The 18,584-nt window shown below is 46.4% G+C and overlaps 1 protein-coding gene and 1 long non-coding RNA gene across 2 annotated transcripts in view; both read right to left on the reverse strand.

Annotated features, from left to right (window-relative positions):
- The window catches only part of ATP6V0D1 (ATPase H+ transporting V0 subunit d1), a 36,325-nt gene that overhangs the window by 7,858 nt on the left and 9,883 nt on the right, over nt 1-18,584 (reverse strand). Inside the window, exons 2-3 of the mRNA XM_030470796.1 lie at nt 17,731-17,902; nt 2,769-2,947 (exon numbers count right to left, since the gene is read on the reverse strand). Of these exons, the coding sequence (XP_030326656.1) occupies nt 2,769-2,947; nt 17,731-17,902 (351 nt within the window). The remainder of the gene's footprint in view (nt 1-2,768; nt 2,948-17,730; nt 17,903-18,584) is intronic.
- Nucleotides 3,636-5,473, reverse strand: LOC115601173. The gene is made up of 2 exons (XR_003989254.1): nt 3,854-5,473; nt 3,636-3,823 (listed from the first exon to the last, which is right to left on the reverse strand). It is a non-coding gene; the product is annotated as an uncharacterized LOC115601173 (long non-coding RNA).

Genomic DNA, 18,584 nt, shown 5'->3' on the forward strand with positions numbered 1-18,584 from the left:
AGCATCAGTGCCAGAGCAGCCTGTGTTCAAAAACAAGCAAAACCCAAACTCTTCCTAGATGCAGGCATTCAGAGGTGACAAGACAGGTTTCCAATTGCCTGCTTAGGCATCTGTGAGACAGCAGCTAGCAAGTCCTGAGGAACTTGGTGCTTTTCCTTCCTTCTCCAATGAGGCATGGAGATGTCACAGCTTCTACAGCCTATAACACTCCATGGTTGGAGTCAGGAGCTATTTCTCCTGGTCAAGTCTATCAGTCCCATTTTCCACCTCTTCCAAGGACTTCTATTTCTCTATCTGGAGGTAAGAAACAGGAGACAGGATGAACTAGTGGGTTTGGGTAGGATGCTCAGCCCTACATACTTTGCCAAAGTATCTCTGGGAAGGAGTTTGAGAAGATGTTTCCACCTAAAGAACAGAGATTTCAGACCTAACAAAGGGTACTGCAAGCTCCAGATAAAGAGGAGTCTTGTACATTTAATGTAACATAAGGCTGTTGTGCTCTTGCTGACAAGCAAGTGATACAGTAAGACCCACTGACAGGACTTTTAATGACTTCTTCAACTCTCACTCAGCAACCAACTTTGCCGAATTTGCTACATAGCGAAATATGATCTTTCTCAGCTTACACCGTCCAGATGTGGGTAAAGGGCACTGCACTAATGCCAAGAGCTGACCAGTGCTCTGCTCTGTGTGACAAACCAGGTATAATGCAGGCTCACACCTCTGATGTGCACCACTGCTATAGCAGCTGCACTGTGGGTCTAGGCAGCCCTGAACAGGGGTCAACCCTGTTTCTTTGTTTCAAGGTTTCTTTGCAAGAGCATCAGAGACCAATGCCACGTAGCTGGAGGAGCACTGCTCCCTTGGTTGAGCAAAAACGAAAACAGAGTGTGCCAGGACTGGTTTTCACTGCAAGACTCCCTGGCTAGCCTAGCTAGCTAAGCAGTGGCTACTTCAGAGTAGCAGAGGAATGAGAACACAGCTATTTCAGTTCTTGGCCCTCCAATATCCCAAATTAAGCTAACAGCAAGTCTTATTTTGCCCTGCTAACCTATGAAAGCGATTTGGGGTTAGGCATTCCTACCAAGCCACATAGCTACTCAAGTACTTTTAGGAGATAGAGCTGCTGTTTCCTTGCGTGTGGTCACTGGAAAGAGTGCAAGTTAAACAACTGGAGCCTACATGCCTGCTTGTTTAGGCAACACAGCTACTCCCCATGTTCTCCTGCTGAAGAAATGCCACACTAGATGGTACACAGCCTCAAGGACATGGCTAGGGCAAAAGATTTGAAGAAGTCAGCCTAGCCAGGGCAGAAGCAAGCAAAAGTGAGTCATGTACAAGTACATGAACGCAAGAGGCAAAGACCCTCAACTGCCAGACGCGTTCTCCAGAACCACCTCGCTGCTGTAATGGCGTTTTTTCACTTAATTTTTTTCACAGCTGGAAGCTTTGAGGTCTCTGAGACAGTACCTCTGAAATACCCTTATCTTATTCCCAGAATGGGAAAGTTCTCACTCACTCATGAGGAGGATTTTCTTCCCACACATCATCCCTACAGTGGATTCAACTCAGCTACATGCAGAGCTTCAGTTCTCCTGCTGTGTCATTGCCCTACCTTACAACCCAGATCTCTTGAGACAAGTTTCCCCTCCTCTGCTGGGCTCTATCTGGCAAGTCATTTTTCCACAACTACTTCACTTGCCCCATGATTACACAGAGCACTTGCAAAAGCACTTTCAGTTCCAAAAACAACTATTTCTATCACAGACAATATGATGATTTAGTGTGTTTTGTTCTTTTTAGCAACCCCAAAACAATGATTAACCACTGACTCAGGTGTACCTCATTGTTTTTGCCCACAGAGGCTAAACTAGCAAGTCACCTGTGACTACCTCCCCTACTACTGTAAAAAAGCTTTCATATTTTCTCCAGAACCACTTCCTACACCTTTTATCTTTAAAGAATGTTCTGTCTGAATAGCTGTTCATAAGACACCTGGTTTTAGTATTATGTGCCTCCTGGTCAAGGCCTGCAGCACTGAGACAGTATTCCTCAGCACAGGATCCTGCTACACAATGAACTTGAAAAGGTTTTGGAGACTTTTTTTTTTTTTTTTGCTGTTGCTCTTTGAGTTTGGGGATTTTTCTATATAGAGCTTTCCTCCATCTAGAGCTAAATTTCTCATGTGCACGGGCATGTGCAGATCTCTGATTCTCTATAAAAATTGCCTACAAGAAATTGCCCAATGGTCCAACTAAAAGTGCTGGAAATTAAGTGACTCATTCCAGCAGAAGAGCTGATAGCTCTTCACTAAAGAAGCCATGTGTCTCATGACAATTATTGAGAGGTGTTAGAAAATGTGATCTCTTCAAACTTTCTCCTTCCTCCCTAATTGCAGGTGATGGTTCCCAGAAGAGCTGGTAAATGGACATGTCTAGCAGACCAGTTCTAACTTCAACTGCACTGCCACTGCAGCTCAAGGCCTGGCTCACGCAAACCAAACTTCCCAGCAGTCTGTACTACCAGTGTGCTGGTTTGGACATTTGCTGCGAGTTAGCTGGTCCTCCAGAGATAAAACTGGCTTAGGACAGGCATAAACCTGAACTCAAGCCCAGCCACCACACGCAGTACAGCTACAGCTGTGCACTACCCACCACTTTGTCTTCCTGGCATACAACTGAGGCTTAGCTGGACCTAGTTAAGACTAGGGGAAAAAGGGACATCTGCTCCACACACAGCTGAGAGGTATTTTGAAAGGTTCCACTCACCCAGGGGAGTGTCCACCAGGATTGCATTGTAGAGCTCTGCAGGCGTCTGAGCAATGTTCACAGCCTCCATCTGCTCGAAACTTCCCAGAGGATGGCACTTGGGCACCAGTTCGGAGATGGAACGCTGGTGCAGAGTCCCAGTGATCAGCAGAATGACGTTGTCAATCATGTAGCTGTACCTGGAGGAATGCCAGAGGAAGCCTGTCACAATACAATACAAAAACCAGCACTGGCACCAGACAGGCACACATCTTCAGTCCCTGTAAGCACCTCCAGAACGATGCACCCTTACCACAAAAAACTGGTAAGGGGTCTCCTTAGTGTCTCCTTATCATGCCAGCCTAGGAAAAGGGCATCGAGCACAGTCCTAGGCTGTAAGTTATGCTACAGCTGACCCACACCATCTGGGCATCTCCTACCTACCACTGAAGAGTTGGAAGTGACTTCTGGAGGTCTCTGGACCAATGCCCTGCTCCAAGCATTGCCAGCTCCAGCCGCTCAGGGCTTTGTCCAGCTGAGCTTTGCATTATTTGCAAGGAGTTGCAGATCTCACAATCTTCCTGAGGCTCTGCTTCAGTGTCTGACCACACTCACAATGAAAAGTCTTTTCCTAACAGCTCATCAAAGTTTCCCTCATGGCCATGTCTAATGTCTCTCATCCTGACCCCACACACGTATGAGAGGAGCCTGGCTCCAGATTCCTCATACCCTCCCACAAGGAACATTTGTCCTTTCAGCATTCCCACTGCATCGCCATGCTCTATAGAGACACCAGCAAAGAAGAATCTGCAGATAGCCTGACTCAAGCTTAGCTTCAGTGCTGGCAGCACTGCTCCATCTTGTCAAGACTATGGAGAAAGGGTCATGCTTCTGCAGCCCCACTCCCTTCCCAAAACAATAGCGCTGGCACAACCTTCATTCGCACCCTTACAAAACTACACACAAGGTCTTTCACACCTCTACTATCAAAAGCTACAAAGTTCTTTGCATTAGCCCATGTTATGATGTCCCTACCCAACTTCTCTGTTTATGTTATACAGGATTACAGATTCAGTCTTTGGCACTGCAGTAATGGGACACTCAACCTATACCACTCAGCACAATTTCCACCAACACAAGCTCTTTGCAGCCCTTCTCTCCAGTATATCCCTGTTTCTCTTGCAAAGAGGCAGACTGTCTTCTCCAAGTAAAAGATCCAAGCAAGGGACCAAGGCACCATGTAAACACAAGATGACAAAAACAGCATCCCCAGCAAGAACAGGAGTGGTGCTGTAGGCATCTTCACCACCAGCTGAACCATAAGAAAACCAAGCTGAGAAACTGAAGAACATCAAGCAAGATGAGTCTTTTTTCAGTCAGCAGCAGATGCCTTTGCAAATGTCCCTCACCACCCCAGCGAAAAGGCACAAACGCTGGAATAGCAGGATAATTGGGATTTTACACTCCCTTGCTCTCACTGCTAAAACTCTAAGAAGTGAGATGATGGAAGAGACCTGAAGAACCTCCTTGGCAGGAGCTGCTCCAAACCAAACGAGATGAGGCCTGAACTAGAATGGCTGAAGGAGCTGTGCACAGAGCTGGAGCATTGTTGAGGTTCAGGCTTCCCACATGTACTTAAGCACCAAAGAAAGGGAACTTAAGGCCAGCGCACTGGGACTGGGATGAGGGCAGAGTCAGCAAGGCTCTGCATGTTTGTCAGGCAGGCGCTGGGATATTCCTGGTCTTTATATTCCTGAGCTAACAAGAAGGGCATAGTGCAGGCCTGTTTCCTTTTGAACCACATCAAAGGCAGGTAAGCTGAGCCAGTTAGAGGCAGATTTGGGTAGTTTTTATTAGATGGGCTCTCTACCTCTCAAACACGCTCAAAGGGCACATCCATGAACAAATCCACACCTTAGTTTCTCAAACAGGTGCTGCTGGTTTCTCCACACTGCAGGGCTGGTAATGTGCCTCCTGGCCCTACTATTTTTGCAGACAGCCTTTCTATGTTTGCAGCCTACCTTTCCAGGGGTGTTCAATCTAGAACCAGGACAACCAGCACGAGCTTCATGTCCTAGGAAACCTCCTTTTGCCTTTTAATTGACAACGTCATTATCCTTGCTTCTGTTTGTGCAGCCTCTCACCATGGAGATGATTGCAATCTCCAGGACAGCAAGAAGGGCCTGTTTATGAGAACTGAGGGTAAGTCCCTTGCAGCAAGCAGCTGGTTCCTGGTAAATACGAGCATCTGCACCTCAACAGAGATGCATCTCCATGAGGTGTACCAGACCAAGGACACAAACCATCCTTTCCCAGCTCCACCATTTGCCCTCAAACATGTAAGTTTGTTTAGTGCAACACAATGGCTTTCAGAAAAGACCATACACAGGACTATTCTCACCAAAACAAGGCAACATAAGACCAGACCATATCTGTTTCTTCAACTCAACCTACAGTAAAGGAACAGGCAAGGAAATATGGTCATTGCACAGTATGGTAGCACACCTCTTCCCTGTTCCTAGCTTGCTCCACCACAGAGCAAGCTATTTGCAAGTTGCAAGGAGCCTGGCCAAAGACAGCCATACAAGAGGAACTGAGGGAAAATGCCTGGAGCCCGTTCTGTTTGCATGTCTTCAGAGCAGCTTAGCTCCTGACTTCCTGCAGTCACACTGAGCTCATCCATGCCCTCCCAGTCCAGCTCAGCATGAAAGCCAGGGTTGGGGAGAGCAGCCCTGACGTCTTCGCGCATGAGAAGCTCTTGCATTCAGACTGATGGTCCCAAGAAAGACAACCCAGCTCTCCCCATTTCATAACTCGCTTGTTTCCTCATCCTCCAGGGAAGTCTGGGGAAATGCACACTCTATAGACCAAATGCCAAGGTCTCTAAGCAGGCCTGGCACCAACTTTTTGTAAGAGTACTTTACCCATTGAAGCTACTTAAATCTTGCTGTCAGAGCAGGATTCATCCCTGCAGGAGGTGGAGGAGTTACCATGTGCAAGACAGAGGGGAAATTTCTCATTCAAGTTTCCACTGTGACAGCATTTCAAACCTTTACGATGAGAGCTGCAGCAAGACAAAGGTCTCCTCCTGCCTGCCAAGGCAGACACCAGCACCACTACCAAATCCTTACTGATAGCTCTAATCCCTTCAGGTAAACCTGGACCACACTTATTCATATTCAGTCCCTGCTTTAACCCAGTAAAACAGTCATGATTCAGTCATGACTACGAAGCAAGTTGTCTAATGCCAGGGGAACTGGAAAAGCCTCTTCTCATCTGTGGAAGGCACACCACTTGCTTTCCTGTGCCAAGTCTCAACAAGAATTCATCTGCCTCCAGCAGCACAGCTGTACTAAGACCATACCAGAGGTCCTGGCCATGCCGGCATTTCCTCTCAGACCTGAAGGATTAGATTTATTACAGTGGCAGCAGTTTTCCTAGGAACATCCATCTACTTGTTTAATAGAGTAGCTTTTGTCATCATCCTCCTCATCTCCTGTTAGGTTCTGACCAGCTTCGAAGGTTTCAGCTTTCATGATTAATGCATACTCAGACCCCTTCAAGAGCATTTTAACCTTTACTAGCTCTCAGTGCAGCTAATAAGAGGGACACGTCACAAAAAAGGAGTCATTTGCAACACCATGAAGTCTTACTGCAGCCTGCTTAGCAAGGAAAAGAGATTAGAACATAGGGTGGTCTGATGGAGAGTGGAGACCCAAGACACTTCTCTGGTGGAGAGTGGAGACACCGACCAGCTCCTTGGTGAGAACAAGCCTCTGCACTAGCTCCTGTGAACACTCAGTAGGAGCTCAGAGGAGAAAGCACTACATGGAGGCTCTATGTAAGCTGCACCCAGTGACATAAGGTGATGGGGTTTTAATTAAGAGGTAAAATGGCACCTTGTCTTAAGCTCCCAACCTTACCTCCACAAAGACCATAGCAAAACTCTCTTGGGTAAGAACGTATTTTACACTCCTGCTCTGAGCTGCTACCTGCCCACACAAGGAGATGGACACAAAAAGAGTGTATGTTCAGCCAGTTTCATATTCACAGTTACATCCTGCCTCGCTCTTCCTGTCACCACTGCACTGAGGTGTGGTATATTCCAGAAATTCACATTCACGGAAATACAATTTTAAGTTGATACTGGGAAGCGTCCTCAAAATCTCACGAGAGCAGAATTTCTTATTAAAGAACAGAAAAGTGTCAGCAAGCATAGAAATACCATCCACAGCAGGTGAGAGATGATGGTTTAGAGCTTCCTGAAGTCTGAGACAACAAGAGTAAGCATCACAGAACCCCACATTGGTTTGGGTTGGAAGGGACCTTAAAGCTCATCCAGTTCCAACCCTGCCCGTGGCAGGGACACCTTCCACTAGACCAGGTTGCTCCAAGCCCCGTCCAACCTGGCCTTGAACACTGCCAGGGATGGGGCAGCCACAGCTTCTCTGGGCAACCTGTGCCAGGGCCTCAGCACCCTCACAGGGAAGAACTTCTGTCTAAGAGCTCATCTCAATCTCCCTTATGTCAGGTTAAAGCCATTCCCCTTGTCCTGTCCCTACAGGCCCTTGGCCAAAGCCTCTCTCCAGCTTTCTTGTAGCCCCTTTAGGCACTGGAGCTGCTCTAAGGTCTCCCCTTAAGGAGCCTTCTCTTCTCCAGGCTGAACAAGCCCAGCTCTCTCAGCCTGTCTCCAGAGTGGAGGTGCTGCAGCCCTTGCAGCATCTTCACTCCTCCAGTGACACCCAGTTCAGCACAATACACACTGGGTGACACTTGCATAATAACAACAAAGCCAGGCTAAGATATGCCCAGAAAAGCCAAAAGGTGTGTGTGTGGTGGGGGAAATGTTCCTTCCATGAACAATAGGTCAGAAAGATCATTCTCACTGATGATTTTGGGAGGTATGGTCTCAGACAGGCACAGCAGAGACCTCCCAGAGAGAGCAGTGGAGAGACAAGCTCCAGAAGCTAAGCTGTCATCTGTGGATGAAGGAGTATCAAGGAGGAGTAGAGCACACATGCAAAAGCCTTGTCAGGTTCTTTGACAAGGTATGTGTTCCTCCTCCTGATGGAATTACTTAAGCACAAATGAGACATGCAAGAAAAATTGCAATGGCCCGCTGAATACTGGGAAAGACTTTTTATAGCAGGGAGCACATGAAATTCATGAAAGCTCATCACAACTTGGCGTTTACAACTTGGCCTGAAGGCACTCAGGCATAGCCCTGCAAGGCAGTGACCCCAAGACACTTAGGTCTTCTCCCTCCCCCACTTACTAATCTAATCATCAAGAGTCATCGTTCTGTGGCAGATAGGTTGGGTTTTTTATTGCTTTCTGCTCCAGGATACTAAAGAAACCGTAAACAATAATGCAAGTGGTCACAAAGCATGACTAATGACGGAACATTGCACTACCTGCGTTTCTCAGGGATCCTCTGAAAATCTTGCCAAAGCCAAACTGTAGTTTAACAGCTGCTGGGCAAGGGGTCATGAGGACAGCCCTAGTGTCAACAGTGGGCTTAGGCACAAGTGCACAAGCTAGGCTGCAGCTCAGGGATTTTGCTGGGATGGATTAAGGTATTGTATTGTATTGCTCAGGCAACTTTAATGCTTTCCAAAATCAGCATCAGACTAATGCAGACTAATGCTTGCAAGGCCAAAGTCATAGAATCCTAGCCTGTTTCAGGTTGGAAAAGACTTTAAAATCATCAAGTCCCAACCTCCTGACACAGGCAGGGACACCTTCCACTAGAGCAGGTTGCTCCAAGCCCCGTCCAACCTGGCCTTGAACAGTGCTAGGGATGAGGCAGCCACAGCTTCTCTGGGCACCCTGTGCCAGGGCCTCACCACCCTCAAGAGTAAGTAATTTCTTCCTTGTATCTAACTTAAATCTCCCCTGTTTAAGTTTAAACCCATCACCCCTTGTCCTATTGCTACAGTCACCGATGAAGAGCCTCTCTCTGGCATCCTCTGTGACTGCACTGGGTAGTTACTCAGATAACTGTAGAAGCATGTGTTTATTTTGGGATGAAAAAAGGAAATCTCCAGTGGGATCACAGCAGTGCTTGAACTCAGCAGGAATTCTAGGGACAGCTTTAAATGACAATAAGTTGTTTTGACCACAGTCACTTTAGCATCTAGTGCTTCCCTCTTACAGCTCATCCAATTCATGTATTCAGGGGCTGGTGGGAGAAGTAGCCTAACGGAAAAGTTTTGGGCTGGATGTACTGCTACTTTCTTGGGTTTGTGCATAAGTACACAGACCCCTCGCTATATCCCACTGGCCTGAGGATTTGAGCAAAGTTGCTGGTACACAGAGCCACTAGTCACACCTCTCAAGTTTGAAGTATAAGCAGTCATGGGGGAAAGCAATATACAGACTTCAAAGCACAGAAGAGCAGCAGCTGACACTGACACTAGTGCCAACAGCTGAGATGCTTGTATCTGCAGTGTCCTCTTAAGATCATCAGTAAATAACTGTACGGCTGTCCTGAACTGGAAAGGAAAGGGATGTTGCACATCAGGAAGAGCTCAGTGCCTCACTAAGGCTTGTTTGAGGAACAGACAGCAGACAAACCGAATCAAATCCTTACATCAGTTTTTCAGCTCAGACTAGAATGTGTCAGACCAGCAGCTTCTGGCCAGTAGGAGTTCTGCATGTGATGCTCAAAGTGTGCTCATCTCTTCCTATCTTTGCTCACTGTCTTTCCTAGAGTCACACCAATAAAAACCACACCTCGGCGGTAGGTTTGTGAACCTGCCAAAGAGAAAGCGGAGAATTTCATGGTTGCCACCACAAACCAAGGGCACTCAGCCAGTAAGTGGGTGCCCTGCTAAACTTAGATCATCAAGACCATTTCACAGCAAAGAGTTATAACATCACAGTACTAGGGAGGCTGGGGCAACCTTTCAAATCTAGGCATCCAGGAATGTTCTCAGCATTAATCTATATTTAGCTGTAGCTCCACATGATTTTTACCATCTTCTAGTGAGTCTAGGTGTCTTGGGATAGTGACCTCTGTTTTCCAGTGGCATCTTCTGGTGACTTAAAAGCAGTCATACAGTGTTAGCTGCATTAAATGCTAATGAGAGAAAAAGCTAGATGAAGTACTTTTAACCTTGAGGCTTTCTGAATACGATGTTGTGTTCCAGCTGTGCCCAAACCCCTTGAAATACCAGGGAATGTTTTGAACACCTCAAAGCCTTGAGCAAGAATCTCTGGCTGCCTGAACTTGATGCCTCAAAGCTTAAAAACACTAGGCTGATATGCAAGGCTGAGTCCTGGCACTCCGTGCTGTGCGGACCCTAGCACAAATTACATTTTAAATATTGACCAGAAACATGTAATCATGTTGCTTTCACACAGACCAAAACACAACACATTTCAAGGATATAAAATTAGAGGCAAGACTGCACTGTTTAATCTCATTTTATCCCCAAAACTGCCTCTTGTAGCCAAGAAAGCTGAAGGAGTTTGATGTCCTGAAAGCTTTTACTCGCTTCTCAGTGACCATGTGGCCTGGACCCAACTAACATGCAGAACATTACTGTGCATACAGACCTGCTGCCAGCAGAAGACAAATCATCATCCCACTTGACATGCAGTAAACCATATGGGATAGATTCAGCTCAGCCTCCAAATATTACAGTACTTCCACAAAGCTCTATGCAAGTATTGGCTAGACTTCAAATCTGCATGCAGAACAGATCTGGGAGAGGGGACCAGAACCCAAGATACCCCCAAGAAGCCTTCAGTAGCAGTACCCTTGGCTTCCAGATCTTTTCTGAGCTGAACCTGCCAGTCTAGAGCATTGGGTGAAGCAAACTGATGGAAAGGCAAGAGGAAAATGAAGGCTGCTAAGATCCAGCACCAGAACACCTTGAAAATGGTTTCAATCACGGACTGAAGATTGTCACATGGGAAGAGAAGTGCTCAGTGAATGTTCATCCAACTGAAGGCACTGCACACAGGTGGCTTTCTGGAAAAGTCACAACCCCATATAAACTGGTTAGAGGAGCACTGATAACCTCCCTCCCTGTTTTATGCCTCTACCAGAGAGGCTGTACAGAGAAAGACGGCAAGAAGGAACATGAGGGAAGGGCAAGGACTGCTCCTGTGAGCTGCAGAATCATCAAAGACATTCAGCTTTAAACAAAGCCCAAGAAGATAGCTAAGTCCACACACTGCCTCTGGATGAAAGAGCCTCAGCTTGGGCAGGGATGTTATCCAGAGTTCTCATCTAATCACCCACGGCTTGCATGCCAGATTCCCTTCTTGGGGTTGCAGAGTTTCATTCAAGATTTCTCTTTGTGAAACACTGGCTTACATCTGGAGGTCATCACTTGCTTTTTCTGCATCTTTACTGCCACTGATAACGTTTTGCTAGCTTTTCCAATCATTATTGTGGCTCACTGTGTTTGCGAGGCACTGTGCTAACACCTTCCAAGCAAAGAACAGTGCTGGTCTGTAGGAGGAGGTTTATGCTGTTCCAGTTCAAATCCACTGGCCAAACGAAGTGTTTTCCAGGCATTAGAGGCTTGGGAAAAAAAGTATTCCCTCAACATAACACACAGTGAAATCCAGCTTTCAAAGCCTCCATTTCCGATGAAGGCACCCGCAGTCACACCGTTTTGAAAGATGACTCCATGGCCCCTGCTCAGGCACACAACCCTGCCCATGCTCACTGATACTGGTTCTGGGAAACAGGTAGGAGATCTGTGCCCTCTGGGTATGTGGATATGGAGGACAACAGCTGCAGTTCCAATGCTACCATCCAGAGGACACAAGTCTGTGATTGCTTCCAGACCATTAGTTACATGCCCTCTTATTTTGAATATTGCATAATCCCTCCAAGAACTTGGCTTATCAGTTCAACTTTGCACTCCCTGCAAACAGGGAAGCTGTTTGTCAGAAACCTGTGCTTCTCTGCCAAAATAGTCTCTGCCAGAAAAAGCTCATAAACCTTTTATTGCAGGATCGCTAGCCACTCCAGTCATTTTTGCTTCCCACCACCACCAAGGAGTCAACAACTAATTGAAAATAGTATAGCACAGTTTTAGCCACAGCAGATTACGAAAGACCCTTCAGATCGTGGCATTTGCCCAAATAAACTGCAAGTGTCCAATGTAAAGCATTAGGAGATTTTTCTTCTGCAAGAGAGGCCTTCAAAACGATGCAGTCATGTTTTGTAACCTCTGCAGTTATGCCAGATGCACACTCCAGTACATTTAGAATAGACAGGCAACTTCCTACTCCAGAGAAGAGGATTATCGTTCTTCAGCTCAAGTAGTAACTGAAAACAATTTGGCTCCAGAAAAACTACTGCTGCAAGATTAAGTTCGAACTCAAAGTCATGCAGCAGAAACTAGATCTATCCAGTGCATGGGAGAGGCAGAGCAGCACTAGGTCAGGGAGAAGGCAATAGACGGAAGTGTCAGCTACAAAAAGGCATGCAAAAGGGGAAGGGTACGTGCAACCTCATCAAAAACATGCCTTCTGACCACAAAAACATACTGAAAGCCAAGTTCCCAGGTGCATCCTCAGAGCAACAAAGAACCCAGTTCCCAGCCCTAGCAGACTGGTGAGGTAAAGACAAAAGACAATTTAGTCTTGTCCTCTGACAAGAAGCTTGATCATGGATTTGGGAAATGTGTTTAGACCCAGCTCACCCCTAGACCTCACTCTTATAGCAGGCTCAGTCTCCATACAGTTACCAGCAGCTTCTCCACCTGAGCACAAGATCAAACCCTTCTCTGCCCATCAGCTTGCTGCAAGGGCTCAAGGGGCCCAAGAGCTGCCAGAGCCCTGCACGCCAGGCTGCTGCGAAACCACTTCCCAGGGCAGGGAAGAGACTGTGCTGGTTAAGGGCAAAAAAAAAACCCAAAACAACCAAACCTTTATTACATGTTTTTCCCCTAGAAAAAGACTAAAGTTGATAACCTGATAAGGCTACAGCAGGCAAGAGTCAGAAGCAACACCATGCTAAAGAATCCTATCTAAGCCATGTACAGGAACACTGGAAGGAAGGAGAGACAGGACATAGTGTGGTGTCAGGCTAACACAAACAAATCCTTTACAGAAAGGCAGGGCAGCACAGCACTGAGAAGAACCTAAAACCCACTTCCATCCCACAAGTCAATATGTGCCTGTTGAATTCAGGAAGTGGGTTTTGCCGTTTCAAGTACACTTAATACCTGTTTGTTGCTGCCCTACAGAACATCGGTGCATTCCCTCAGCCAAACAGTCAACTGTTTGTGTTGGAGCGAGATGTTAACAGTCAACTTGTGCTTATCAGTCAGAACCTACTGTGGTCTGTTGAAAGACATGGGGAAGCACCAGCAAGGAGCTGCATGGCAAGACACAGAGCTAGCAGGTGTTTTAAAGACTGTGGCAGGCTCAACAAGTTGAACTTTTCCTTGCCACAATATGTAGTGGCAGAAGGCCACCAGCTACAGCCACCACTTGAAAAAACAAAATTGAAATCAGCCAACTTCCTCTATATTTTGGTATTAACAATGCAACACTTGCCACACAAGAGTTCCCGGAGAGGATCAGAGCCAGGAAAGAATCAGCGTGGCGCCAGGAGAGGAGCACAACAGGACAAAAATCAGTGGCAGCAAGTGACGGGTTGCTGCCTAGGTGCATTCTTGGGTCAGTTTCATTCGTGTGCTTTTAAGCAGCGTCCTTTCCCCTCAGCTCAGGAGATAAGTTAACTCCTGCCCACCTCCAGAGGTTACCTAGGGGATGGGGTGCCCCTGGGGATGGGCAGTGACAAGGCTGGAGTGCCATCTTCCGGCAAGTCACAGGCAGAGCTGCTTCACCTCCCTGGAGCTGGGCAGGGACAGCGACCAGGAACAGCATTCTCCCGCTGCTCCAGAGCCCCCACACCAGCCCGGCTGCTGCTTCTCCTTCCCGTGGCCCCACCTGGGTTCATGGGCCACAGAGAAGAGGCAAGATAAATGACACGGGGGGGCACGAACAGCTTTTGGAAGGTTGGTCCTGGAGGGTGTCCCCCTGACATAGCTGCTCCTGAGATCAGACAGTTCCCTACATCCCTCAGCAATGAGCCCTTGGTCAACAGTTGAGCAGCCTCCAAAACCCAGTGCAACACTCACCTGCTGATCAACTTAAAACCACCCCAGAGGTCCAGCAGGACAAAGACTGTTTTTTAAATGCTCCATCCACCTCCCAGCACCAGCCACCTACATCCTGGCTGCTCTCAGTAGGATGGTACCCAAGTATTTAACAGGCCTCTGTTTTGTGTGAGGTTATCTAGTATTTCTAAGGCAGCCAAAAAAGTAAGTACCTACAAAGGCATCCTGCAGCAGTGAGTTTCAGAGCTGAACTGGACATGCTACAGAACATTTCCTTCCACTTTAAGCCAGTCACGCCTCCTACAATGCCACTCAGTTTTCAAAATCTGTTTACAACCAATGCCTCTCTCTCAAGACAGTCCCAGTGCACTCAAGCTTTCCTCCTGCAGAAGCCAGACATGCTCAAACTTTCCATATCTTTCTACCATTTTCTATTTCAATTTAGCGTGTACAGTTTAGCACACAGACACATTCAGCTGAGTACAATTTCTTCTTCTGACCACCTGGTGAGTCACTTGCCCTGAGCTGCCTACCAGGAGCAGTCTTTACCATTTCCTGCTCAAGTTTCATTAGCTACCCTAAAAGAAAGGAGTGGGAAATAGTCATGTTCAAAAGGCAAAGATAAATAACCCCATTACGCCTATTCTGTGTTCACAGCCAGAGCAGAAGATCAAATGGCACAGGCTTGTTCCAGTGTCACCCAGGTAGGCAGATGACACAGCACCTCTGCGTGCACAGGCACAACGCCCTCAGCACTGCCAACATCCTTGGGCTGAACATGTCTGTGATGCTGCTAGCATACAAGCCTGGGTTAGGTGAAGTACTGGCACAAGTACACGCTGCCAGGCTCCCAAAAGAGCTGTTCTCTGTTCACTCAAGCTATTTGGGATGTGCATAGGAAGCTTCACGCTTCCCATGAGAGGGATCTGCAGACAGGATCTCTGAAACTTCTGCCCCCTGCCCTGAACCAAGAGCTGCTACAACCTATGGGACAGTTTCAGGGAACAAAACACAGTCTGAAAGGCAGCCCAAGAAGTCGTATCTAGTCTACCCTCTTTCCTACTAGCCCTGTCACTAAATATTAGTATTATCAACAGAATATAGTAAAAATCACTGGGCAAAGCTGGCACCCTCTCCAAGCTCCTGTGTTTCAGTGCCATTCTTCTATTTTAACTTGCCTGTAGTGTCATGAGAAGTTATTAGAGCTTGTAACATGCTGACAGTTACTCTCACCTTGGACCAGCTGAAGCTGCTAACACCTCCTCTATTTCAGTAATACTCCACTGGTGTGATGAGTGCAGACTCAGGGGAGACTCCTCCCTCAGTGGTGCAGCAGAACCACAACAAAACACAACTGAACACTTGGACTCCTTGTACAAAAGGCTCTGCAAGAGTGGAGATGTTTCATGTAGGAAAGTAGCTTTTCTCCTGCTGCACCTTTTGCCTTCCTCCAGGCAGCACTGCAGACAGTGGTATTAAAGCAAATCTTGTGGGTAAAAAGGAAGAGATGATAGTGAAGACAACTCAAGGAAGAAACACCTGTGGTGAATGGGACCAATATATACTCAAGAAGAGATTACGCAGAAGGCAAGAGATAGAGATACCTGCAAAGAATTGTGATTTGCCGTAGAGAACTCATCAAAATCACAGAGGCAGAAGCAGAACACAATGAAAGTTAAATCAAGCTGAGGAAAAAACATCAGTTTTACAATCAAGTCATTCCAACAGCTGGAATGATAGCCACCAGGCTATCGGATCAGAGATGTTCAAGGTCTTCTACACAGCTCAAGCTGGATATAGACACTGGATAAAGGTCAACAGAACTGGTGTAACAAGAAACTGGACTTCCACAGCCATTCAGAGCCTTCTTACCAAGTCATGCAGCATGTAATCAGGGCAGGCATGGTCCGAGGCCTTTCAGTTTATCTTTTACAGACACCAGTTTTCAAAGTGAGACTGTTTGGGAACAGTGAAGTTTTAAAGTCCGCAAAATACTCATCTATCCTGCCCAAACTATTGCCTTTAAACAGATATGGCAGAAGCTAGAAGAGACCACTAGTGATTACTATGATACTTCCATAGAAGTATCCATAGAAACATAGAAATGTGCCATAGAAACATTTCTATAAATGTGTAAGGTAGCAAAGGACAAGCTACCTAATATTGCCAGGCTCAAACAGTCTTTATAGCAAATTCGAGATGGGCAAAGAGGTGTTTTGAAAGTTCAGTTTGAAACTTCAGTTTGAGAGACTAGAAGAGATTGTTCCAATCAACTTAAGATGAGTTAGGAACTACTTCATCCATTCCAAGCACTGCTGCAAAATGAGGGCTTAGTCATGTCCTGCTGATGACTTGCTATATCCTACTCCATATTTGGAGCCAAATATAAAAACTCAATGAGTTTTAGAGACAAGCATACAAGAAAAAGCTATTTCTTAGAAATAGGAAAGGCTTAGAAGACAGGCAGCTTTAGCAGAGAGACCCAGAAAATAACACATAAGAGCCACTGGGTTAGAAAATAAGATAGTGGTACTGTCCAGACATAGAAAGGACATAACAGGAAGGAATGTGGCAGACAGACAGGTCTTTAATCAATATTTACATGTGCAGGAGACACCCCAGATAGGCCAAAACTTAAAATCTTTGAATTGACCACAAAGGCCTGCTACATCAGCCTCCACCTCTCAAAAATCTCTAGGTGGCTAGCAAGATAACTCACACACAAGTGTCAGAAATGCAAGATTAAATACCACGTGCCAGAGCATCTGTGATGAGCCCAAGCTCCCTGGATCAAATAAATGAGTGCTGATGTATGAACTATGCTACTCAAGAACAGTACTCAAGAACAGAGCACTATTTCTCCTCAGAGATCCAAGTTAAAAACGTGTTCTACTGAACCTGAAATTCACTTTTGCCCATAAGACATCTCCTTACTGCTCAAGAGGAGGCCACTGGCTAGGCAGTTTGCTGGGCAAAATAGACCTTACAGGAGTGTAGACTAAAGAAAGGAAAAAAGGCAATTTTACTTCCATATTTCAGATGCAAACTAGCACAACTGGTATCTCATCGAGACTAGCAATTTCACTTTATTACCAATTAAAGCAAAAGCAACACACAGAAGCAGAGGGTTGTGCAAAACTGCTAGGAGAAGACATGTGTGAGGAAACTGTCCTATTTCAAGCTTTTCATATCAGCTGAACCTGCTGTGGAAGTGCACACACCCTGTGTCTTTTCATGCACCAAGTAAGACATGCTGAGGCTGCTGCAGCCCTGTCTTTCCCTGCTGCACATTCTAGGCCCTCCATTTCCTTACTGGAAATCTGCTATTTGGTGGATTCCAGAGAGTTGGCTGAGAAAAAAATAAATTAATGATTAACCTCAAAACGGCAAGGTGGTTCAATTTTTGGCCAGGTCAACTCCTTAAACCAGTCTGTGACAGGATGAGATGAAGGCCTACAGCCCCGAAAGTGAGATATCAGAATCACAGCAGCCTCGGCAAAGGCTGATGGACCTCAGTGGGTCAGAATGACCAGGCAACTGCTGTTGTGCACATGCGTTGCAGCAGGATCACATTTAAAAACAAAAAACAGGAACATTGAACACAAGGGAAAAGAGCAAATGACAGCTCCAATAGAGACTGAACCAATATTGCAGTGAAGACAGCTAAGCAGCTGTGCCAGTGAAGCACGCACACCGGAGAAGCAGAAGCCATCAACAGCATAGTGATACTGTGTTGCTGCTTTGAGACCTTCAGATACAATCAGTTTTGTTCAAGAAGCTGCAGAACACATAGGAGCTACAGGGTTGAGAGTGGAAAGCTGGTCTGAGAGCCCTCAAGTCTGGAAGAACACCAGTGTTTCAAATGCTGTTGATGAACAGCCACTACTCACGTGATGAAGTCCAGAAAACTTGCTAGAGGCTCATAGGCATGGTTCCTCATGTGACGGAACTCCACCACCATCTTCTCTTTCAGCTTGTCGTCTATGACGGACACAGTGAGTGGGGAGGCTTCATTGGCCAGGAAGTTCCCATAGTCTGTGCTCTGGAGGTGCAGTTTCAAGTCTGAAAAAGAAAGAATAATTCCACTTTGCAGGGTTTGTGGTGGATTTGGGCTGGTTTTTCTTTTGAGCACACCCAAGAAAGCTGTTGCTCAGCCCTTCTCTAGGCATTCTCTTCTCTGAAAGATCACCTAGAAAAAACCCACGTTAAATCATACGTTTTTATCTGTGCTCAGTTTTATCATGGACAATCCAAACACAGGAGGAGATTAGTGTTTCACCATACCAGCTTTGCCCCATCTTAAAAAGAAAACTGGCACTGTGTAACTGAGCATGCAGCTGCCCACTGTGCTTGATCAAGATGGGATGTTCTAGATTTCTAGCAAATATTTCCTAGAAAATAATTTAAAAAAACAACAACTTATGCACTTTCTCTAGCCCAAAGGGCTCTGGTTGTAGGCTCCTCTGAAGCAATCACAGCCAAGAACCCATCTGTACCCACAAGCAAGTTCCCTCAGATACTAGTGATGTGGTGGCATTGGAAAAGCTTTCAAAGCCAAAAATACACAAACAACAACCGTGGAATTATAAAACAGGTAGACCTGTGGGAGCAAGTTCAGAGGAGGGCCATGAAGATGCTGTAAGCGCTGAAGCACCTTTGGTCTGAAGACAGGCTGAGAGAGCTGGGCTTGTTCAGCCTGGAGAAGAGAAGGTTCCCAGCCAACTCCCCCTAGTTTTTATACTGG

The sequence above is a fragment of the Strigops habroptila genome, chromosome Z (genome assembly GCF_004027225.2).
Source record: "Strigops habroptila isolate Jane chromosome Z, bStrHab1.2.pri, whole genome shotgun sequence".
NCBI classification, from domain to species: domain Eukaryota; kingdom Metazoa; phylum Chordata; class Aves; order Psittaciformes; family Psittacidae; genus Strigops; species Strigops habroptila.